General features: G+C 52.5%; 13 protein-coding genes across 13 annotated transcripts; 8 read left to right on the top strand and 5 right to left on the bottom strand.

The window, feature by feature from the left end:
* Nucleotides 1-25: 25 nt before the first annotated feature.
* QC762_610240 (uncharacterized protein) lies at nucleotides 26-1,528 on the top strand (the record flags this gene model as incomplete). Its single annotated transcript, XM_062892701.1, has 3 exons — nucleotides 26-228; nucleotides 373-514; nucleotides 569-1,528. The coding sequence occupies 3 exons, from the start codon at nucleotides 26-28 to the stop codon at nucleotides 1,526-1,528; spliced, it is 1,305 nt and encodes a 434-aa protein (XP_062741311.1).
* A 185-nt stretch (nucleotides 1,529-1,713) lies between these two features.
* Nucleotides 1,714-2,661, bottom strand: QC762_610230 (uncharacterized protein). The gene is made up of 2 exons (XM_062892700.1): nucleotides 2,500-2,661; nucleotides 1,714-2,435 (listed from the first exon to the last, which is right to left on the bottom strand). The coding sequence occupies exons 1-2, from the start codon at nucleotides 2,598-2,600 to the stop codon at nucleotides 1,829-1,831; spliced, it is 708 nt and encodes a 235-aa protein (XP_062741310.1). The 5' UTR covers nucleotides 2,601-2,661; the 3' UTR covers nucleotides 1,714-1,828.
* Nucleotides 2,662-2,963: 302 nt separating this feature from the next.
* PMU1 (putative phosphoglycerate mutase pmu1) lies at nucleotides 2,964-5,185 on the top strand (the record flags this gene model as incomplete). The annotated part of the gene is made up of 4 exons (XM_062892699.1): nucleotides 2,964-3,218; nucleotides 3,278-3,499; nucleotides 3,566-5,103; nucleotides 5,155-5,185. The coding sequence occupies 3 exons, from the start codon at nucleotides 2,964-2,966 to the stop codon at nucleotides 4,157-4,159; spliced, it is 1,071 nt and encodes a 356-aa protein (XP_062741308.1). The 3' UTR covers nucleotides 4,160-5,103; nucleotides 5,155-5,185.
* On the bottom strand, nucleotides 4,410-5,128 carry QC762_610210 (uncharacterized protein). The gene is made up of 2 exons (XM_062892698.1): nucleotides 4,578-5,128; nucleotides 4,410-4,528 (listed from the first exon to the last, which is right to left on the bottom strand). Exons 1-2 carry the CDS (start codon nucleotides 5,112-5,114, stop codon nucleotides 4,478-4,480), a joined length of 588 nt encoding a protein of 195 aa, XP_062741309.1. The 5' UTR covers nucleotides 5,115-5,128; the 3' UTR covers nucleotides 4,410-4,477.
* A 245-nt stretch (nucleotides 5,186-5,430) lies between the features above and the next one.
* QC762_610200 (uncharacterized protein) lies at nucleotides 5,431-6,975 on the bottom strand. The gene is made up of 2 exons (XM_062892697.1): nucleotides 6,481-6,975; nucleotides 5,431-6,428 (listed from the first exon to the last, which is right to left on the bottom strand). The coding sequence occupies exons 1-2, from the start codon at nucleotides 6,875-6,877 to the stop codon at nucleotides 5,899-5,901; spliced, it is 927 nt and encodes a 308-aa protein (XP_062741307.1). The 5' UTR covers nucleotides 6,878-6,975; the 3' UTR covers nucleotides 5,431-5,898.
* A 108-nt stretch (nucleotides 6,976-7,083) lies between these two features.
* QC762_610190 (uncharacterized protein) lies at nucleotides 7,084-8,689 on the top strand (the record flags this gene model as incomplete). Its single annotated transcript, XM_062892696.1, has 2 exons — nucleotides 7,084-7,271; nucleotides 7,358-8,689. Exons 1-2 carry the CDS (start codon nucleotides 7,152-7,154, stop codon nucleotides 8,687-8,689), a joined length of 1,452 nt encoding a protein of 483 aa, XP_062741306.1. The 5' UTR covers nucleotides 7,084-7,151.
* A 145-nt stretch (nucleotides 8,690-8,834) lies between these two features.
* On the top strand, nucleotides 8,835-9,815 carry QC762_610180 (uncharacterized protein; the record flags this gene model as incomplete). The annotated part of the gene is made up of 1 exon (XM_062892695.1): nucleotides 8,835-9,815. One exon carries the CDS (start codon nucleotides 8,835-8,837, stop codon nucleotides 9,813-9,815), a length of 981 nt encoding a protein of 326 aa, XP_062741305.1.
* Nucleotides 9,816-9,826: 11 nt separating this feature from the next.
* Nucleotides 9,827-11,141, bottom strand: QC762_610170 (uncharacterized protein). The gene is made up of 2 exons (XM_062892694.1): nucleotides 10,145-11,141; nucleotides 9,827-10,090 (listed from the first exon to the last, which is right to left on the bottom strand). The coding sequence occupies exons 1-2, from the start codon at nucleotides 10,434-10,436 to the stop codon at nucleotides 10,047-10,049; spliced, it is 336 nt and encodes a 111-aa protein (XP_062741304.1). The 5' UTR covers nucleotides 10,437-11,141; the 3' UTR covers nucleotides 9,827-10,046.
* A 169-nt stretch (nucleotides 11,142-11,310) lies between these two features.
* Nucleotides 11,311-13,213, top strand: QC762_610160 (uncharacterized protein; the record flags this gene model as incomplete). Its single annotated transcript, XM_062892693.1, has 3 exons — nucleotides 11,311-12,491; nucleotides 12,554-13,118; nucleotides 13,182-13,213. The coding sequence occupies exons 1-3, from the start codon at nucleotides 12,048-12,050 to the stop codon at nucleotides 13,211-13,213; spliced, it is 1,041 nt and encodes a 346-aa protein (XP_062741303.1). The 5' UTR covers nucleotides 11,311-12,047.
* Nucleotides 13,214-13,442: 229 nt separating this feature from the next.
* QC762_610150 (uncharacterized protein) lies at nucleotides 13,443-14,888 on the top strand (the record flags this gene model as incomplete). The annotated part of the gene is made up of 1 exon (XM_062892692.1): nucleotides 13,443-14,888. The coding sequence occupies one exon, from the start codon at nucleotides 13,443-13,445 to the stop codon at nucleotides 14,886-14,888; it is 1,446 nt and encodes a 481-aa protein (XP_062741302.1).
* Nucleotides 14,889-16,201: 1,313 nt separating this feature from the next.
* Nucleotides 16,202-16,540, top strand: QC762_610145 (uncharacterized protein; the record flags this gene model as incomplete). Its single annotated transcript, XM_062892691.1, has 1 exon — nucleotides 16,202-16,540. The coding sequence occupies one exon, from the start codon at nucleotides 16,202-16,204 to the stop codon at nucleotides 16,538-16,540; it is 339 nt and encodes a 112-aa protein (XP_062741301.1).
* Nucleotides 16,541-16,941: 401 nt separating this feature from the next.
* Nucleotides 16,942-19,835, bottom strand: QC762_610140 (uncharacterized protein). The gene is made up of 2 exons (XM_062892690.1): nucleotides 19,398-19,835; nucleotides 16,942-19,338 (listed from the first exon to the last, which is right to left on the bottom strand). The coding sequence occupies exons 1-2, from the start codon at nucleotides 19,482-19,484 to the stop codon at nucleotides 16,996-16,998; spliced, it is 2,430 nt and encodes an 809-aa protein (XP_062741300.1). The 5' UTR covers nucleotides 19,485-19,835; the 3' UTR covers nucleotides 16,942-16,995.
* Nucleotides 19,836-20,469: 634 nt separating this feature from the next.
* QC762_610135 (uncharacterized protein) lies at nucleotides 20,470-20,913 on the top strand (the record flags this gene model as incomplete). The annotated part of the gene is made up of 1 exon (XM_062892689.1): nucleotides 20,470-20,913. The coding sequence occupies one exon, from the start codon at nucleotides 20,470-20,472 to the stop codon at nucleotides 20,911-20,913; it is 444 nt and encodes a 147-aa protein (XP_062741299.1).
* Between the last annotated feature and the right edge of the window lie 453 nt (nucleotides 20,914-21,366).

Below are 21,366 nucleotides of genomic sequence, written 5' to 3'. Positions count from 1 at the left end.
TACTTGAGAGACAAAAGAAAACACAATGGCGGGCTCACCAGTGGAACAAGTCCCTTCTGCCACGGCCACCACCGGCGGAGACGAGTTCGGGTACCCTCATGGACATTTCGGACACTTGACCGCCGAGCAGGAGAAGGCGCTGCAGGATTTCAAGATCTTCTTGGGGGAGAAGGGGTTGTATACACATGCGCCTGGGGAGAAGCCGTCGCATGAGGATTGGACTTTGCTGTAAGACTCTTTTTTTTTTTTATATTAGTTTTCGTCTTATTTCTCTTGGTTATGATGTCACATATGGGGGTGGAGAGCACCGCAGTGCAAAGCGGCGCAGGTACGGAGTGTTGAGGGGCGCACGGCTAATGCACGGTTTGACAGACGATTTCTGCGGGCGAGGAGGTGGATTGTGGAGGATGCGTACAAGCAGTTCAAGGACACCGAGGACTGGCGCAAGGCGAACCAGTTGGAGGTGCTGTATGACACGATTGATGTGGAGGCGTACGAGGAGACGAGGAGCTTGGTAGGTCCTCTGTGTTTGAACAATCAGGAAGCGCACTCTGACAGCCAGTAACAGTACCCACAATGGACGGGCAGACGAGACAGGCGCGGCATCCCGATTTACCTCTTCCAGATCCGCCATCTCGACGGTAAGACGGTCGCCAACTACGAGAAGAAGGCCGAGTCAACGAGCGCCAGTCTGGCAAAGACTGATGGGTCAACACCCGAGAAGCTCCTCAGGCTGTTTGCCCTGTACGAGAACCTCACCCGATTTGCGCAGCCCCTCTGCTCGGCCATGAAAGACCGCGACAACGCCGAGACCCCCATCACCCTCAGCACCAACATCGTTGACGTCTCCCAGGTATCGCTGCGCATGTTCTGGAACCTAAAGTCACACATGCAGGCCGCCTCGACACTCGCCACAGCCCACTACCCCGAGACCCTCGACCGCATCTTCATCATCGGCGCCCCTTACTTCTTTAGCACAGTCTGGGGCTGGATCAAGAGGTGGTTCGACCCCATCACCGTCTCCAAGATCTTCATCCTCTCCGCGGCAGAAGTCAAGACCGAGCTGGAAAGATTCATGGAGCCGAGAAACATCCCCAAGGCGTACGGCGGCGAGCTGGAATTCGAATTCTTTGACCGGCCAAACGTCGACCCCAGGATAAAAGAGGCGATCACCTGGGAAAAGGGGCACACCGACTTCCCCAGGGGGCCAGCTTATTGGGTCCCGTCCGAGGATGGCAACACGCTCGAGTTGTATGCGGTCGGCAGACAGGACGGAAAGCAAAGAAGAGAAAAGATTTGCAGCATTCCGTCGCCGTTTCCCAAGGTGGAAGAGCCGGCGGCGGCCGTTGCTGGCGTGAAGGAGGAGCAGGAGGTCAAGATCGAGGCTGCGATGGAGGGCGTCAAGGCGCTGTCGGTCTCTTCGTCGGATGACAAGCCGTCTACGGCGGAGATTTCGGAAAAGGTTGCCGCCGCTGCGGTGCCTGATGCGGTTGCGGAGGAGCAGAAGCCGGCTGCGGTCAAGGCTTAGAAGGTTGCATTGCATGGTGTTTGTTGCCGGTGTTGTGTTTCTGGCTAAGGGTAGAACATTGCGGGCTATTTTCCTCCTTGTGCTTGTGCTTGGGATTTGGGCTCTTGAGCGCGCGCAGTTTGATACCTCTCCTTTTTCTTCCGTTGATGGCATATGTTTTGGGTGTAGCAATAGAAATGCAGCTCTTTTTGGGGGTCCAGCTGCGCTGTGTGTATATCATATCAGCATGAATAGCCGTAGTATTCTTCTTTCAGTAACAAAACACCCCGACGCCATGCTTTATCCATGACAAATGCATAGTTACCATCTCCCTCCAGCATATGAACCGCTACCGCCAGCAGTAGCTGGAACAATACCCTTTCTCTCCCTCCAAAGCTGTATCCCCTTTTCCAGCTCCTCCCAGCACAGCCCTTGCCTGCCAACAAGCTTCATCGTCACTCCTACGCTCTCCACCTCGAAATTAGGCCTCTCGTCATCAAAAAACAGCATATCCTCGTACCGCACCCCCGTCCGTTTGGCAATCACCTCGAAATGCCGTAGTTTTGAGCTCTCATAAATCTCCAGCCCTCCGCCCCCGCCTGTTGTAAAGACATCAATCACCTTTTTCGGCTGCCCTCGTATCTCCGTCTCGGGTAATCGTAGTGATTTGAGCACTTCACGACATAGATCGCCGACTGGGGATTTAGACGCGACAGCCAGGCGGATGTTGCATTGTGGGGAGGAGAGGAGGCGGAGGATGGCGGGGGCGTCGGGGAAGAGGGAGAAGTGCTCGCCGTTTCGGTCGGATAGTACAAAGGGGGAGAGGGAGCGGATGGGGGGCGAGATGTGGATGTCTGAGTAGAAGGGCCAGAGGGTGTAGTCTAGGTCGAGGACAATGAGGGCGGGGAGGGGGAGGGAGTCGGTCAACCTGGGAATGGAAGATTAATTAGTAGGTGAGGATATATCGATTATGGAAGAGTAAAAGTACGTACCAGGAGGGCGTGGTAGTTGGCGCCGAGGAGGAGGATCCGGCGCTGTTTGTGGAGGCAGTGTCCGAGGTTGGAGCTTTGGAGAGTTTCTTTGCTTTGGCCATTTGTTGGGGATTCCGGTGGCTTGAGTTTGCTGGTAATAGTAAGGCACGATGGCGTTCAGTGGGATGGGGACCGAGCGATGACGCTGTGATCCCAGGATGCAGGATGGCGGTTCCCCGTCAACAGCTTGGACCCCACCCTGGGCGTTCCTCAGGTTTGGTTCAGTTGTAGGGTTAGGGTCCTTCGCAGGTGACATCACATCAATTTTCACTTCAAACCAAGCCACCAAGCCATGAATTTTAAGTAGGGCTTACGCACATGTAGAAACCTCGACAGAATATGAGCTAATATGGCTGTGTGATGTTTTCCCTCTGCATTCCCAACATCAGACAGCATCGCCATCTGCAACACCCAAGACTTCGCACATGTTTACAATGATTGGACAGCATGCTACGGGCGCGGGGCATTGGTCAGCCTGGTCCATGCTCAAGCTACTTCTCCTGACGTCCTTCCCTACACTCTCATTGACTGCCCCACCATCTGTCTCTCATCCGATCGCTTCATCTGAATCTGAATCTATGAAATCCTTGGCAGCACTGAAGACCATGGCACCCAAATATCGATTCACAGCCGTTCCCGGCTACTTCAAAATGGAAGGCCGCGGCCCGAGGAATGAGGTGGTATGTCTCTTGATCTCTTGGGTCTCATTGAGCATAACATGATTGCTTACAACCATCAGCCTACGATGCCGGGTATGGGTCTAATTGATCAACCCTACCCCACCGACGAGGCTTTCGACCCCCAACGCTCAAAACAGCCATGGGAGAGGTTTGTCAATCTCCTCAACTCGTGGAATGAAAGCGAGAAAGGAAAAGCGGCCTATAAACTCATATATGTCACCCGCCACGGCCAAGGCTACCACAATGCCAAAGAGTCTGATGTCGGCTCAGCCGAGTGGGAGGTGAGAAGCAATCACCGTTGGCCAATTTATCTCATAATGCTAACCAACGTCCACACCCTTGACTAGACAAGATGGGTAATGCTCAATGGAGACGACAACTCGACCTGGTTCGACTCCCACCTCACCCTAGAAGGCATCCGTCAAGCCATGACCATGAACGCCTTTTGGCAGGATGCCGCAACCAAGCTCAAACTCCCTCTTCCCAGGCGCTACTACGCCAGCCCTCTTGCTCGCTGTCTCGAGACTTGCAAGCTCTCATTTGAAGGCATCGAGTTACCCCCCGGTCAGGAGAAACCACCCTTCAAGCCCATCATCAAGGAGTTGCTTAGGGAAAGACTACATTTTCACACGTGTGATCGCCGCCGTAATGGCACCTGGATCAGGGAGAATTTTCCCGAGTTTGAGTTTGAGGAGGGGTTTGTAGATGAGGATGTATACTGGAAGACGGAGGGGAGAGAGACGCTCCAGGAGCATGCCGCACGTACGATGGCTTTGCTTGAGGATGTATTTGAGCATGATGATGAGCAGATTATCAGCTTTTCGACTCATTCGGGGACGATAGCTGCGCTGATCAAGGCGACGGGGCATGAGGATTTCTTTGTTGAGCCGGGGAATGTGGTGCCATTTTTGATCAAGGGGGAGATTATTCAGCCTAACTGAGGGCAGGTCTGGGATTACTAGAGTATCCCGAGATAGAGTTGGCTCTAGTGCAATCAAATCACAACAGACGTTTGAGGAGCTAGTCCACAGCAAAGGCTAATACCAAGGGAATTTCAGGTACGCTGACTGCTCAGTTGTACATATTTCGGATCACTTAACTTTGTATGACCGAACCACACTGGTAGTCACAAGACGCAAAAAGGCTGCTGTATTGCGCTCCATTACTGAAGAGTCTCATGCATATATATGGCTTTTTCCCCACTGTACACGAAGCCCAACTGCAATACCGAAAGTCTCCCGAGAATCAGGCATAGGTGCCTATTTACAGACTCTGGCAGCACCTATAATTTGCCGGACCGGGACATTTTCCTGCACCAATGTTAGTCGACTGGACACCATGGTGACTAGTCAAAAACATACCGCTGTGCGTAACCCCCCAGCAGGCATGTCCGTCCCAGTCGCAGTATGATCGAGGAGCACCGCATGGCTTGTTGGTCGACCCCTCCAGGCCGATGAGGCAGCATCTGATATCGGCCGCGTCACCAGGGCAAGCACCGCTCTTGAAGACACCGCCGAAAGAGTTGCAGGTGCCGGTCGAAATGCAGATGCCGCTTTGTCCCCAGGTGCCGGTGGCGGCGCTACCGGAACAACGGCCATTCACCACCGCGAGGGCGGTCAGGGGAAAGGTGGTCAGGATGGCGAGCAGTTGCATGGTGGAGGTGGATTTGAAAGTGGGTGTTGAGATGGGGATAGATGTCATGATCTGAGGACACAACGACCCCTTAAATACCCGTTTCCTAGCCCCCGAGAGACAACCATGATGACTCCCCAAGCCCTGGGTCACCGTCCATGCTGGAAAGACTCGCCTGATAGTTCCTAATACAGCAACAAAATCGCTATCGTCACCGCCCCCTCCCCAGGTCTGGAGCAGGACCCCAAATGAGGTTCTGATCATCGTCTGCTTCAGCCATAACCATGGACTGACACTGTTCTAGATCGTGGACAGCATGAGACGAAGTTACATAACAGGGAGAGAATCGACTTCTTGTCCGACTAAGTGACCATTGTGGCTTGCAGTTTGATGATAATCCCGTCCACAACTGGCAGCCGTGCAACGGTCTGGTCTCGCCTGAACTGCGGGAACCCATATTGGGGGGGTCTTTGTCCCTGGACCGGATCAGCCAATCATTCTCAGGTCTCAAGGCGGGATTAGCCCTTCAGCTTGCAGGCTGTATGCAGGGGGACTACCAGGCGGAAGAGAGAGAGTGCGGAAAGGACTTTTTATGCAGTGCTATGAGTTAGATATGTGATATAAGATTCTCTGCTTCGCTTGTCCCCTGCCTTTCGCCCTGTCCAGGAGGTTGAACTAAAGCTTTAATATTTGTGACCAATCATGATGAGAAGTAACAGTTGGCTACTCGAACAAGACTTTAGTCGATTGGTAGTTGACTGGATCGCTATTCTATCGCTCAAATACATGCGCACTGCAAGGCGAGTTCAACCACAAACGGCAGGTCAGCTCAAGTCCTGGTGGTAGGGTAGCATTTCGGGTTGATCCCGGGGGCCGGGCCGCTCATGACAGTTCGAAATTTCGGTGGCAGAGACTTGGCGTCAGGACTACTTGAGCCGTTCTATCCGGCCAATGATGTACTGTCCCAACATATCTTCAACAGTTCTAACGCAGGACTGAAGCGATATGCCCAATGAATTCAACAAATTTGTCCTGTCTTGTGACTTGCTCACTCCGAATCCCGCACGAGGAACCACGCGGTATAGCTCACCCAGCAGCAGATCACGTCCCATCCTACGCTGCTCACAGCTGGGTGCTCATACAGTGTGTCCAGGATGCTCTTCCAAGTCTCCCCACTGGCAATGGGTTGCGATGTCCCGGCAGCCAGGACTGCCGCAAGAATGCCGAACTGCAATACCTTGGATGGCTCGCGAAGTTGGCTGGATTCTGTGCTCCCGGATGATATACCGTCCCTCAAAAGTGGCACAAAGGCCAAAACGTGTGGCGCAAGGAGCAGAGAGAGAAAGTAAGGGCTGTCCAGATTTCCGAACAGAAAGAGGGTCACAGCCAGGTTGACGACGAGGATCAGGATATCTGAAGTCCGCGATGATGGCTTTTGTTTACTTTGAGCTGGTTTCTTCTCATCCTTGACATCGTGTGCAAGCACAGCAAGGAAGAAAAGATTGCTGGCAAAGGATATGGCAACAACCTGCCCCAGAAGCATAAAAGCCCAGATCTGGGGGATGTTTCTCTTCTTGGCTGCTTGAAATGTCAGTGCTGAGGTATTTTCAGTGGATGGATAAATATTGACCTTGGACAGAGAGCATCACGCTCCAGATAGCACAGAAACCAAAAATCTGAAGCGTCCACCATGCTCTGGCTGGCGTTTCTAGAGCGGAGAACCAGGCTTGCTTGAACAGTGATGTGTCCCGCAGCCACTCTCCCAAGTGTAACTGGTCATCAGCAGTCGCGCTTGGGGCATTGGCAGCCCAGTCAAAGTAGGACCACTTGAAATAGCCAAACATATACGACCATGTTGTTGCGAGGCTGACCGCGGCCAGCGCGCCGAAAAGCACTAATGATCCGGCGCTCCTTTTGGCCTTCTGGACTGGGTGACGACGGACGATGCCAATACAGCGGACGGCGAGAGCCACCGCCGTGACCATGTAGCTGGCCAGGATGGCTAGAGGTCTCGCGTTGGATACCATGATGGCGGGTTACCTAAGGTAAGGTATACAGTCTTGTCGGGGTTGATGATGGCATAAACTTGATTAAAATCAGGATCCTTGGCGATCTGATGTCGCAGTCTCTGTTGCCGCCAATCGCCCCCCCTGCCCCTGCTTGATCTGGCTGCTCCATTTCAAAACCCATGTGGAGCAGCCGAGGCTTGGCGGCGAGAGAAGCCAAAAACTGGCAGAAAATCAGCAGACCGCCGTTCACTGATGGCCTTCCGAAGATAACCATATCGACAGAGTTTGTGCCATGACTGAAACGGCCAGAGAACGGGTAGCCATCATCGGTACCGGGTTGGCTGGACTGACCACGGCGCATCTCTTACAAAACGACCCCAAGAAACGGTATGCCGTCACGCTCTTGGAACAGGTGGGTCACTCCCGCAACCAAACAAACTCAGATCCCGTCTGCGATGAACTTGTGTTTTGCTCACACTTCACCCAATCACCACTCAGGCTGATTCGCTCTCGTTCGACTCTGCTTCTGTTGCCGTCAAGAGCCATGAGACGGGCGCGGTCGAACGCGTCGATCTCCCAATGCGTGCATCCGCGGGCGGATACTACGCCAACCTGAACCGAATGTATCACCATCTGGAAGTTCCCATGCACCCAGTGCGCTTTCTGTTTGTCTTTGCAAAGGCTTTGAAGCAAAGAGGGACCGAGGCAGGCAATTGTCAGGACTCGAGTCAAAGTCCTTCAGCAGCTGCGTCAGCAGTCCCTGATGGGTACTTTGTCCATGCCTCCAACCTTCACCAACTCCCGCCACCACGGCCATCGGCATACAGCACGTGGCGGTACCTCTTGGAGATTCTGTACCTCATCATCTGCCACGCCTGGTTCAGAGCCGCTTGCTTCCTTGTCCGGCCTCATGACGAGTCCTTTGCCCAGTATCTCGAGAGGATATGGCTGCCTCGTCGGTACACCACACACTACATCCTCCCCTTGATGAGCAGTGTGTCGACCTGCACGCATGACGAGCTTCTTGCCTTTCCAGCGAGCGACTTGGTCAACTACAACAAATTCTCGTATGGTCAGCAGCACTACACAGTGTGCGGCGGCGTGCAGCAGGTCCAGTCTCGCCTATCTCGAGGCATAGAGGATATTTGTGTGCGGTCGAGAGTGCTGGAGGTTCTGCCGCGTTCAAGCGGCAAGGTACTGATACGATGGCAGGACACAGTTGGCGCACAAGAAGAGGTGTTCGACAGAGCTGTCCTAGCGGTATCACCGGATGTCGCGAGCAGGCTCTTTGCGCCGCTGAAGACGACAGGACTGGACAAGATTCCAACAACATGGGTGGAGAGTTCGGTCTTGACCAATGCATCTCGTGCGCACTCGCTGGTGGACTCAGATGACAGGACGAGCCAAGGGAAGGTGGCATGTATGCATCACGCGGCGGTAGAGGTGGAATCTGCATCTACACAGGTCATCACCTTGCGCACGCAGTTTTCCGGGCTCGGCGGCGCTCGATCAGAAGCGCTGCATACCATGCCGAGCGGTGTGGTGGTGAGCACCTGCCCATTGGATGGGGAGTCAGAGGCAACTCAGAAAAGAACGCTCAAGACAGCTGGGTTCAGGAGGACGTTGAGGACTGTGGAGAGTCGAGCAACAGTTGAGCGGATATTCCGGGATGGTAGTGGTGGAACAACTGATGGCTGGGTTAATGGCGAGAATAACGTATGGCTGGCTGGGTCGTGGTGCTGGGATGGAATGGTACTGCTCGAAGGATGTGTCGTATCGGCTATGCGTGTAGCTGACGAGTTTGGAGTTGAGATTCCGTGGAGGAAATGATACTACATAAGACTTGATTGTATGAAGCAAGGGATGCTCACGATAAGAACCCGATAAGAAGGCTTGGCGAGTTTGATTGATTCAAATCTTTGTAATCCCCACCAATACACCACACTACACCGTCAAATGCAACTCCCTTACCACAATGATATCATGGCTCAATGACCCGACATTCGTGGCGGGACTCTTTGCAGGAGTCTTCGCTACTTTCACTCTCTTCGTCGGACTCGCAGCATGTCTATTGCTCTCCCGCGACCACTATGGCCTCGACCACTGGAAGCTGAACTTGCAGATGCCAGTCTCATTGTGGATGAATCTGGGCTACTGGAAGGACACGTCTGAGTTCGCCGAAGCATGCAGGAATTATCTGAAGCAAGTATTCGAAACAGCCGACATCACCACCCCCCAAAAGTCGATTGCCATCCTCGACGTTGGCTTTGGTTGCGGCGACCAGACCTCGACAATTCTGGGTGGCATCATCTCCGGAGGTGCATACATAGGGGTGACAAACAACCAAGTCCAGCTGCAGGCTGCGTCACGACGATGCCGGGACCTACACAAGGAGCTCGACACATCCCATCTCTTTTGCGCGGATGCGTCCAAGCCACATGCTTGGCCAGAGGAGATACGCTCCGCCGTGGACAAGCTCAAAAACCCCAATCTCAAAGGGAAGTGGCTACTGGCGTCGGACTGCATGTATCACTTTTCACCGTCACGGATGCCGCTCTGGCAGTACGCTGCCCGGAATCTCGGCATGAACTTTATGGGGTCTGACTTGTGTATGTCCAACACGGCAACCTGGAGGGAGAAGACTCTGGCAAGGACGATTGGGGCGCTAATGGGCTGTCCATGGAAGGCGTTCTTAACTGTGGAGCAATACAGAGAGCAGTTGGTAGCATGTGGCTATGACAGGGACTCGATTGTCATCAAGGACGTGTCGGTGGATGTTTTCCCGGGCCTGGTTGCTTTTCTGGAGAGGCATGACAAGGCGCTGGCAGAGTTTGGTATCTCTCTCGGTGGGGGGTTCAGGGTGGCGAGGAAGGTGTTTGGCTGGTTTGCTGTGTCAAAGGTGGTCAGAGCCGTCATCGTGGTGGCAAGATTGCCCAAGGTCAAGGTTGCTGCATGAAAAGGGATGGAGTCTGCATGGTGTAGGTAGGTTATTGAAGCTCTGGCTTGGGTTTTGAGCCTTCACAATATGGTACAAACGAATGGCATTCCGATATTTTCAGCATTATGTGCAACAGTGCTTCCAGGTACTCTGTCCCAGCCTTTCAAACATTTTCGGTTCACCTCTCCCGTTCCCACTAGCATCATTCCTGTCCAGATATTGATTCCCGTTTTGTCGTAGGTCCGGAGTCTAGAGCCTGCAGCATTTGTAGTTGGATCCGCCGGGGCAGTATCCTATGGATTTGGTTAGTACATGCATGATGGACCGAGGGCATGATCAAAACCTACCAGTCAGTCGGCTACCACTGCATGTGTTGGAGGTCCAGTCACACCACGAAGCACCACCACAAGGGTTGGTGCCAACAGAAGGACCACGGCCCACCAGGCAGCACTTGACATCGGCAGGGTCAGACGGGCAGGCGCCAGTCTTGTAAGCACCGCCGGCACTGCTGCAGGTCGAAGTCCTGATGCAGATACCCTTGGAGCCCCACTCGCCCGTGGCTTCGGAACCAGTGCATCGGCCGTTGAGGGCGGCAAGGGCCGTGAGAGGGAAGGCTGCGAGGATGTGGAGGAGCTGCATTTTGATTGGAGTGTTGGTGAAGCTCAGGTTTGTATAAAGGGCAGGTATAGCTCGAAGGATGTTGTGAGAATGGTCAAGTATGTTGTGATCTGGGGCGACGGAGCTGGGCTACAAGTACTCAACTCCAGACCCCTCTTCTCAAGCATCGCCCTGTTCTATTCTCAGCTCCGGGGAACGTCTTGGTAATTCTCCAAGGCTTGTAGAGTGATGGTGGTGTGATGACACGGGCAAGCAACAGGTAATGAGACCAATGAGTACGTAAACAGATATTGACTGCATGGGGGGATTGCAAGGTCTTCTGCAACCACAATGTCGTCTAGACTCGATCAGGGGAGTCGGCGATAGCTGTGGCTTGGTCTCTGACAGGCTTGAGAGCCAATTGAATGCTGTATGGCATGTAGAATGAAGCCTTCACCACCGGGTTGAAGTAAATTGATGGGGGGTTGGCGAGCAGTAAGACGGACTAACCAAACTACCGGCGTAGTGAACCGTCCACTGGGTGCTGCAGAAGAGTTATGAAGCGAATATGTTGTGCGACCAGAAGACGGTCCTTTTACCCCTTTTCCCCTTTCTTGCAACGCTTGCAGGGGCAAAGCTGTAGGCCTAGACCGAGGAAGCTACCAAGTCAGATTTAAAGTTGGAGGGAACCAGACACCGGGGCTTGGGAATGAAGTTCCAGCCAATCTCGAGTGTTTTCAAAATCCAGGGTGGACTGAGAAATAAATTAATGGTGGGAAAGCAACTGGCTGAGGTCGCGTGACAATATGGAAATTGTTGCATGTTGCCGGTTGCCCCTTGTCCCCCCCTTTTAAGCTTGTTTACCCCCAGATCTTGGCACTTCAGCTGTTGCCCCGCCACATCCTTGACGACAACTGAAGCTTCCCCGCACCACCGAGGTGGAATCCTCCCGAGCACCTCGTTGATGAAGACAAACTTCAAAGTCGTCTATCTTTCAGTAACGAAGGAAATCAAGTCGCCAGGCCATAGAGTTCGAGGTAGGTTGAAATTGTGCAGCAAAGCGGGCTGTCTACCTCAGGTATCTACCCGGCAATGCGGATGAGAGATCTTGCAAGTATGCGCACCAATGACGTGGCATCGGGATAATGGTAGGAGGTCTCGAATCGCAGCCACAGAGATCGGAGTGTGGCTCATATGCTGCCTCTGACATGACAGTGGCTTCGCTCTAACATAAAACCCCCCCGGGACTCCGAACTCTTGTGTTTCTCTCGTACACCGTCGCAGGTCGGGGCAACACGAGTCGAATGATGAGACACCGAAGAACGGGCGCTCGACATTACCCGGCGCCCGCTATTGGGCAATGGCAAAATGCCGTCGCGCGATCGGAACATCACCATTGGCTTTTCTCCCTTGAATTGCCGCGACCTGCGTCACCATCGCTTTTACCCCACCACATCCCCGCGTGAGCGCTAGAAAATAGAGCCCAGTTCGTCCCATCTTGGTTGCCTTGGGCCGTCGGCCGGACTCTAGATATATCCCCCGGGCAGCCTGCCTCTGTGTCATTAATTCTGTCCAAAAGATTTGTTATCAACATTCTTGTCCCATCCGCTCCCAACAAGATCAACTGAACAACAATCACATCCAAAGTTCATCATGGCCGCCGGACTCCCATCAAACCCCTTAAAGAAGATCCAGCTGGTGCGTCCAGCACATGTCTGGTACAAGCACAAGGATATTGAAGCCGCCAAACGATTTGCTGCCGACTTTGGCTTCTATGAGACCGAGACGATCGGAAAGACAACCTTCTTCAGAGGATATGGAACAGAGCCTTTTGTGTTAGCCCTCGAGGCTTCTGAAAAGCCGGAATTTGGGGGAGCAGCATTTGTTGTCGAGTCTGAGGAGGATCTCGTCTACGCCCACCAGTCGCTTCCAAAAGAGTGCCGAGCGACCGAAGTACATGAGCTCAAGGATGTGCCGGGTGGTGGCAAGAGAGTGACCTTCTATGACCCGGTGGATGGATTCCCATTCCACTTGGTTCACGGGCAGACTGAGGTTGAAAGGAGAGACCCTGGCTTCCCGGTGCTCAAGTTCAACTACGTGAGTGAAAATCTTTCAAAAGGCCATGACAGTCGCTGATATGTTGCGTCTTGTAATGATAGCCGAACGAGAAGAACCGCGAGCCAAACAAGTTCCAGCGCTTCGAGAAGCGGCCGGCGCCCGTACACAAGCTTGGACATTTTGGCATGTGCGTGACGAACTTTGCCAAGTGCTACGAGTTTTATTCGACCTATTTCAACTTTCATCCCAGCGAGGTTCGCATTCTCCGTATGAAAAGGTTCCTGGCGGAAAGACTAACCAATTCTTTTCAGCTCGTCCACAACGATGAAGGCGTAGATGTGACTGTCTTCTTTCGCCTAGACCGTGGCAAGGAGTTTGTTGACCACCACTGCTTCTTCTTCTTCGAAGGCCCCAAGATGCACGTTCACCACTCTTCCTTTGAGACACACGACTTCGATGCTCAGGTACTGGGTCACGACTGGCTACGTCATCAAGGATACACCAACTGCTGGGGTGTTGGGAGACACGTCATGGGCAGCCAGATCTTTGACTACTGGTTTGATCCGTCCAACTTCATCTTGGAGCACTATGTGGACGGTGATTTGCTGGACATGAACGAGCCAACGCACCACAACAAGGCCGCGCCCGACAACTTGCATGTCTGGGGTGAGTTTTCTGGGCTGATCAGTGATTACCTATCTAATGCTAACCCGTTACACCTCATGTCAGGTCCCGAGGTGCCACCCACCTTTTTGCAATAATTCTTGGGATGATTCTTTGGGAAACGAGGGACAAGTGGCGGGAAAGTCTGCGGCCACGGCTTGGAGGAGTAGACTCGAGGAGTAGACGTGTAACCAGAGGATCTAGGTACACAGCTCAGGCGATCTTGGCATGAAGCTTTTTTTACGAATTCAGTTTTATTTTCAGACCCGAAGCGCCTGTGTCTGTGGGGTTGATGATCTCCAGAAGCCCTCGTTGGCCAATCTTCTCATGCAAAGCTGCAGTTTAAGTGGAGTGGAACAACTAGTCATGTGGACCTCACTAACCACTAACAAACCCATTCTTTGGGGCCATTCTTATTTTTCATTGCTTGTTTTTTCTTATCTAACGTTGTCGGGGATCTGCATGAGCCTGATCTGCGCGGGCGTTGATTCCAATCGCTCGATACCCGACATAGCTGGTCTTGAATGGGCATCTTTCATAGAACTCGAAGCGCCATCATTCACCTTGAACCGCTCTCTCATAACCGGACCAGATACCTCACCGAGATCGCCCATGCCAGCATTTACAACATCACCGGCAGCCTGGAGCTGTGGTCTCCAAAACTTCAACACAGCCGCCTTGGCCAAACGCGCCAGCAAACTCCGAAATGGCACACCTTGCGTTGTGCACCTCCCAGACTACCAAGACCTGATGATGGGAACCAGAAACTATCACCTCGACGTCGAGTTCGAAGACGGAGTCACGTGGATTGCTCGGATCCGTCAACCAAACACGACACCGCTCCCTGTTCGGAATTACATGATCAAAAGCGAAGCTGCAACGTTGGGCTTTCTCGAAAAGACAGAGGTTCCTGCGCCGAGGGTGTTTGACTACAGGTTGGATGGACCAGACAACCCAGTTGGGGTGGGGTATATCTTCATGGACAAGTTACCAGGCGTACCGCTTCGTTGGGATCTCGCCAGCAAGAAGCAGAGGAGGAAAGTGTTGGATCAGCTGGCGGATATATACATTGAGCTGGGGAGACATCCATTCAAGGGTCTGGGATCGTTGGACACACCGGGGAGTGATCACATTGGGCGGTTTGCCAAGGAGCTGACTTTTGACCTGCCGCCGTGTCAGTCGTGGAGGGAGTATTGTACGCGGTACATTCTTCACGTTTTGAGGTTGATTGAACGGAGCGAGATTTACACTCAGCGACCGGTGGATGCGTTTCTGATACACCGCTTTCTCCTCGACTTGGTGTCCAGGATGGCAGGGCTGACTGGTGGATGGGATGAAAGATTCCCGTTTTATCTGAAGCACGCAGATGAAAAGATGGATCACATCTTGGTGGATGAGGAGTACAACATTACGGGGATCATAGACTGGGAGTCGGCATTCACGGCACCGGCGTTTGTGGCTTTCAATACACCTATGGGGATACTTCCCGTGAAGGACTTTTACGACGGGGTGGATACACTTGGTGAGCACGAGGACGGGTTTTTAGACATCTTGAGATCAAAAGGAGGCCAGGTCTTCTCGAATGTCGGTCGGCATGGGCGATTACTGCATAGGTTTCTCTTTTGTATTGGGTTCGACATTGTGAAATACAGGGATGACTTCGAAACATTATTTCAGGGACTGAGAGAGGGTGTGGGGGCTGATGAGGAATCTGACTGGGATGAATGGCAAGTTGATGCTTTGCTGCGATACCGTGATAAAGAGATGGTATAATATTCGCACAAAGCCCCCTAGCAAGGAACCAGCTTGTCACTATTAGGTTGTTGTGAAGAAAGTGTGAGGGGCGAGCAATGTGGGACAGATGGATTTTCGATAAGTCCCATGACTGTTTTCGTCAAACAGGTTGTTTGCCTGGGAGTACCAAGGAATCGTGTTGAGGAGACAAAGCATGAGTACTGATATGATTGAGAGATAGGGTTGAATGCAATGAAATGAAGCTATTCGCATGATGTGTGAGAAAAGTGGATTCCGGGAGGCTTTTTGCAGCTGCCTTGGGTTGTTGATTTGCGGTTAACTGGAACTTCTGCCTATCTGTGCAGCGTGGTTGACTTATTCAACTAGGGTTGGGGTCAGAGCCAAGAACGATATCGATGAGGGCACAGGCCGGCCTTCCCGACAGTTACCTGGGCGTTGGACCAAACACAACCTCCCTCAATTTTTTCTCCCTGGTCTCTGTTCTGCACGCCAATCGGGTTGTTTTTTTACCAAAGCTATGTGCCTTATAAAGTATGCTTTGGCCACACTATCATTTCAAACCACACCTTCACTCATTCAGTTCTTCCATCCAACTCTACGCACAGCGTTCTGGTACCCGAATACTAATATCACGCTATTCACCAGTGGAATCCACCATGGCGCTTAGTACGTAAGGTACCACAGATAATTTCTTGGCCCAGAAAGCTGATGAGGACTAAGTAACCACCGGTTTCACAATTTGCAACTTCAGTAATGAAAATGAGCAACAAGAATGCATTTTACACGAATGGAAAGCCCTCAACTGTATTGTTGACAACAATCAAATTGAGCAAGACGCGGGCTGCGCTAGTGGTTGTGAGGTTTGCACACATCATGCAGGCCTATCCCGCCCTGTGGCCATCAATGTCAACGAGGTTGATCGTCGGCCCATCCATTCTGAAAGCTCTTCTTTTCGACAACCTCAAAAATACCCTACCTTTTTGGTCGTCATCCTCCCTGTTATTGTTCTTCTAGTGGCTTCTTTTGTCACCCAAAGGAAATACAGCAGATCATTGGCCTGGTTGCTCACCTTGGGAATCTCTGTCGTTGTCAGAATTCGCCGGTCCAACAGTCCCTCCTCACAAACCGAAATGTTCAAGCCAGGCTGCTCGACACAATCACCCGACATCGATGTTGCACTCCCTGTACAGGTTGGCTGGATCGATGAGGTACCACGCTGGCGTCTTGGCATTTAGCGACAAGTATATTCAGACCTAAATCTCTATCCTCGCTCACGAAGTCGGTCACATCCTCGGACTACGTCACGAATTTGCCTCTTGGAAAGAAGCCGAATGGTCGGTTACATACGGGAGGCCCAACAACCACAGCATCATGAACTACTCCCCTGTGCACGTCACCGAGCAAGACATTCGAGAATTTCAGTCTTTCTACTTCGATACAATGACCGCCTTATATGGTCGCCCGGTCCGCATCTACGCCCCATGCAAATCTGTGTATCCGCGTGTCAACAATCTCGGTTTCGTCATGCCCTTGTTCGCAGCGCTCTCTGCTTTGGTCTGGCCAAGGTCTGTCCCGGATGTCTTGAAGCCTCACGCTTATGTGGAAGTCCCCTAGGGGGCGATTTTCTATTTAGCATGGGGTCATGGTTATGGTGGTTGGGGACGTTTTGATCGGTATGGATCTAAGCACGTTTCGCTTTTCTTCTGGATAGACGGATAAACATATAAGTAGCTACTCATTATTTTATTCATTTCTTCAGATAGATTGTGCATAGGCGCGTACCCAGGCACTTAAACTCGAAACATCCTTGTACCTTAGCCTGAACTGTTAGACTCTCTTCTTAAGAGTTATGTGCTTGTCTCACAGATTTAGTTGCCTACCTATCTTTCTGTCCCCTATTCAAAGAGGTTCCTAGCAACTCTGTGAAGCAGATGTTCTGAGACGCGACGAATGCTTGGGCAAACTGGTGATGTTGGTGATGCCTGCGGAAAGAGTGGAAGAAAAAGGCAGCGGGTCAGTGTCCACGCCTCACAGATGTCTACGCAGCACTCAATCGGCGCTGATGCCGGCATCAAAAGACATAACAAGGGTATCATTTCCAACATCTTTCGTACTCCACAACTATCTACCTCAAGTCCAGAATATCATCCGCATCCTCCCCGCTAAAATTCCCAGCTATCGTCGTCACATATACATCCTCCATAATAGCCATACTTTCCTTGCCAGTCACCATCGCTTCTTGAGCTGGCATTGCACTCCCAGTTACCCCATCACCCCCACTGACCGTATGGCTCCCCTCCGACGTCGTCGACGCAGTCCCATTCACCGTCGCCGCCTCCTCAAACACTTCAACCGTCTCACTTGTCAAGAACTCCTCGGTCTTGATTCCAGCCTCCTCTGTCATTTTAAGCGTTGCCTTGGAGCTCACCACGCTCGACGTAGTCATGGTAGATGTCTCATTCTTTGCCGGCATGTTACTGCTCAGCTCCAATGTGAACACAACGCCCTGTGGGTTCGGTGATCCCTCTTGCTGCGGGTGATGCGGATCACCCAGCTCAGCCACCACCAACAAATCAACGTCCTGTAGCGCCTCGTAGTTCAGCATCAATGGCTCGGTACCACAGCTGGTGTAGGTTGCTATCTTGAGATCGTCGAGCTTTCGGTCGCGGAGTGTGATGGAGAAGCAGCCACCTCCACCGTTGGCTACGCCTTGGCCGTCTAGAGCCCGGTCGCGAATGGTAATGTTGATCCTTTCTGACGGGCTGGCCGGGTAGAACAAGGATTTGGAGGGGTAATCTTCGGCGCTGAGAAGGGCGGCAATGGTGATTCCAGGGTAGATTCGGGTCAGTTCGGGCTCATACTCATCAGTGGAGGTTAGGCCACGAGACATGATGGTGCTAATGAAGTGCGGGGCCGGTGTGAGATCTAGTCTCCCCGCAACATGATTGATGTAAGCAAAAGTGCCGCCTGTTTTGAGGACAGCGGGGATGATCGAGTGACCAGGGGCACATTCATGCCAAGACCGATCTGGATCATCATTGAATGGCCGCGGTGGATTGATGCAACCGAAGTGGATGCGGACACCTTCTTTGGCAGCGCGTTCAACTTGGGCGAGGGCATATTCAGCCAGCTCCTGGTTTTCTTTCGTGTTTTCGGGTTCCGCGCCCGCCGTCAGGAGCACTACGGCACCTCTGTCCGTGTACGTGTCCGGCTGTGACTGGATGATATCGTCAATGGCAACGTCAAGCGCGTTGCCGATATTGGTCCTTCCTTTAGTATCCAGCTCACTAAAGGTCACCGACTCCGGGAAGCCCATAGGATGAACAATCTTGGGGCCCTCGGCAAACTCCATGACCTCAATTCGGTCCAGCCCATGTGAAGATAACTTCAACTTGAACTCTTGAGCAATCTGAACTTGCAAGCCAGATGCCTCAACAGCACCGCTTCTGCTAGAGGCATCCAGGGCAATGACAGCCATCCGTTTGCGACAATCCTTGATTGGATCATCGCGCACCAGAGCACAAATCATAAGATTGCCGGCCACAGTTCCGTACTGCTCCCTGAGGTGTTCGCGAAACGCAGCCCAGGTCTCCTTGGAACTTTGTACCGCAACACGTACGGCGTTCTCAAAGTTCCTTGATATGGCCTCGCTCCGAGGAGACCCAGGCCCCGCATCACCAAAAGTTCCATCTAGGTGAATGACACCATGGTCTTTGTTTAGGGCATGATGTGTCACCCGACCAGCGCAGTCTCCGGATCCAGGAGTCCCGTCTGGTATCGTGAAGCAACCCGTTGTTAGGTTGTAAGGGATCTGATCTTCTGGTATCGGCCCAGAGGCCCTCAGGTCCAAAAACTTCGCGGTGCCATGCAAGGCAAGCCCTGGTGGGTTGGTCTCGCTGATGGGTTTGCTTGTGTCGGTTTCATCAGCCCAGTTGCTGTGGGAGTAAAAGTCTTGAACACCATGTAACGCGCGGCCAAACCCTTCGAGAGTGCTACACTTGGCTCGCGCAAAGACATTGATCTGAAGGGAGGGGAAAGCAAAATTGCAGTCTCCACCAAAAGCATTCGTTAGCTCGACCTCCCCGGGCCGGATCCTTCGCCTTTCATCGACAAGCATCTCTGCTGATACCCATGCCTGTCGGAAACGTGCTCGTAGGTGATCGACACATTTTTGGAGATTCTTGTTGGCCTCTTTCCGGCTCTGCGGGTATCCCGGAACCTCGACAAAATCGGCATCGTCGCAGTGCGCTTCTGGTCCTTCAGGTACCGGGTCGAGGGTATCTGGAGCACCGACCGCGCCATTAAATCCTGCTCCGGGGAGGGCTACACCCATCACTTCTCGATGATAGCCTGCCAGTTGATCGAGCGACCGGGGCTCAAAACACACCCCATCGCTTTTCTGGCCACTTGGGCACTGAAAGGCGAGTCGTGTAACCATTTCATGTTCATTATGCTGGCCGAGGATTACCTACAAGAGGTGTCAGTGAGTTTCCCCAAGGACTGCCAAAACAAGGGATGACTGCCCACCGGTTCGTTGATGGTCCCGAAAGCAGCTGTGAGTGGGGTCAGCCCTATCAGCCCCGCGGCCAGGGCGGAGGAACGAGGGAAGATCATCGGGGGATTTTCAGGCGACTTCGGGGCTGAGATGAAGGGACGGACGTGAGAACAGAAGGGTAAATACAACGGCCATGTCGAGATTTTCTAGAAGATCTGTCGTGGCCGTCACACAACAGGCCAGAAACCTGGAACTCGCCGGATAGGGGTCGTTCATGGGATCGTTGTTCCCCTGATCACATGGATATCCTGGCAGAGATCCATCTCAACGGGCGGCTGTGGCCCGTGTTGGCCTCTTGGCATGCCTCTTCCAGACTAGCGCACTTTTGCCGGGCATATGACGTCATAACTCTCGTCTTCACAGTTCCTTGTCTGTCAGGGATTCAGCATTCTAGAGGTCGTGATAACTTCACCCAAAACAGCGGTTGAGGCTGAAGCAGTGCCAGTCACAGTATTGGACCTTTTCTTGACAGGCTGCCATATCTTTTTCTTATCGACAAGAACATCTAGGCAAATTCCGAGAGCGGCTGCTAACGCCGATCAACACGGAACAACACTCTTGACAACTGGAAATCCGACTCTCTCAACATCAGCTGATACCATCCACTGGAATAAACACTACCTTTCCTACAAACTGTCGAGTTCGTTCCATAGAATGTAGCAGAGATGAAAGGCTGGTCGCCGTGACGGGTTAGGGTCGAATACGTGGACGGGAGAAATGGGACTTGGCATGCCACTAGAGAGCAATCGGATGGCATGAAGCTGACAACCTGAGAGCGCACCAGCAAGGCAGCATCAGCTTGACCAATCCCTCAAAATGACTCGCTTACCAGATTCCTCTTCTCCTTTTATCTCAAGAGAAACAGACTTCACAAAATGTCAATGCTACGATACTAACGCTATCAACTGCGGGAGCCCCATATCGAAGGGGTCACAACCGTCTTGGTCGCCCAGATGAAGGACTCTGGGCAGAATCATGGAAGCCATCTTCCTCATCCGGTCTGTCTTGGAGACCGTGTCATTGCCTCAGGACTAACCCCGCGATATGCAAACCCTGTTCCATATCACGCACGGCAATTTTGAATCTGTTCCTTCATCTCCGTCGACAGAGGAATTATACCGCATCCTTGTGTTGGCGGACAAATACGCCCTATCTCGGAAGCTCGGCCCCTGGGTTTCGCGATGGCTCAAGGCTATACGAGACAGATCGGAAGAAGAGGTCAGGACAGAAGAAAGAGTGTGGATAATGCGTATTGGCTGGAACTTGGGTGTTGACAAGTTGTATTTGATGCAGTTGAAAGACTTCATTCTTCGGGCTTGTTTTGTCCCAGCTCCTGCTGAATCCAATCAGGTCGAGCAAATTGGGAACGAGGAAGCAGCTACAACAAAAGAGGAAGGATCAGAACGGCAGACTAGGTCTGGAGACACCAGCCAATCCCAAAACGAGGAAATCAAAGAGCGGTTGCTTAGAACCGAGGACGACAACTGAGATCTAGGTCTCTTGCTCACAACACCAGGAGAAATGGATTGTGGACTGTCGGACCTTCCAGCTATGTACTACCCAGCTTGTTGTCCTCTTTTCCAGCGTTATTGACCTCATTCCAGAGCTCATAGATAGCAACCGTTCCGAATCCTTCGAGCGGGGCCGTTTGTGTAGGGTTCAGAGATGAGACCTTTGGTAGAATCGCCCCAGGAAAGTGGAAGGGTCATTGTCACGAGTCTTCTCCGTCGGATGCTGATGGAGGAAAGGCTGGACTGAAGTATGACGCTATCCTCCTCTCCAGCATACCCCAGAAATGGTCAGAAGACGGGATCGGGAACTTCGACCCAGCCAGTAAAGACGACCCGGCTCGAGGAGACAACATGCTACCAGGGAAAAGCTTGAACAACCATTTTGAAACTGCAGGTTGAGTACTCTTCCAGGTTCACATACATGCCTGGT

The sequence above is a fragment of the Podospora pseudocomata genome, chromosome 6 (assembly GCF_035222375.1).
Source record: "Podospora pseudocomata strain CBS 415.72m chromosome 6, whole genome shotgun sequence".
NCBI lineage: Eukaryota > Fungi > Ascomycota > Sordariomycetes > Sordariales > Podosporaceae > Podospora > Podospora pseudocomata.
This window is presented reverse-complemented; position numbering and strand designations above follow the sequence as displayed.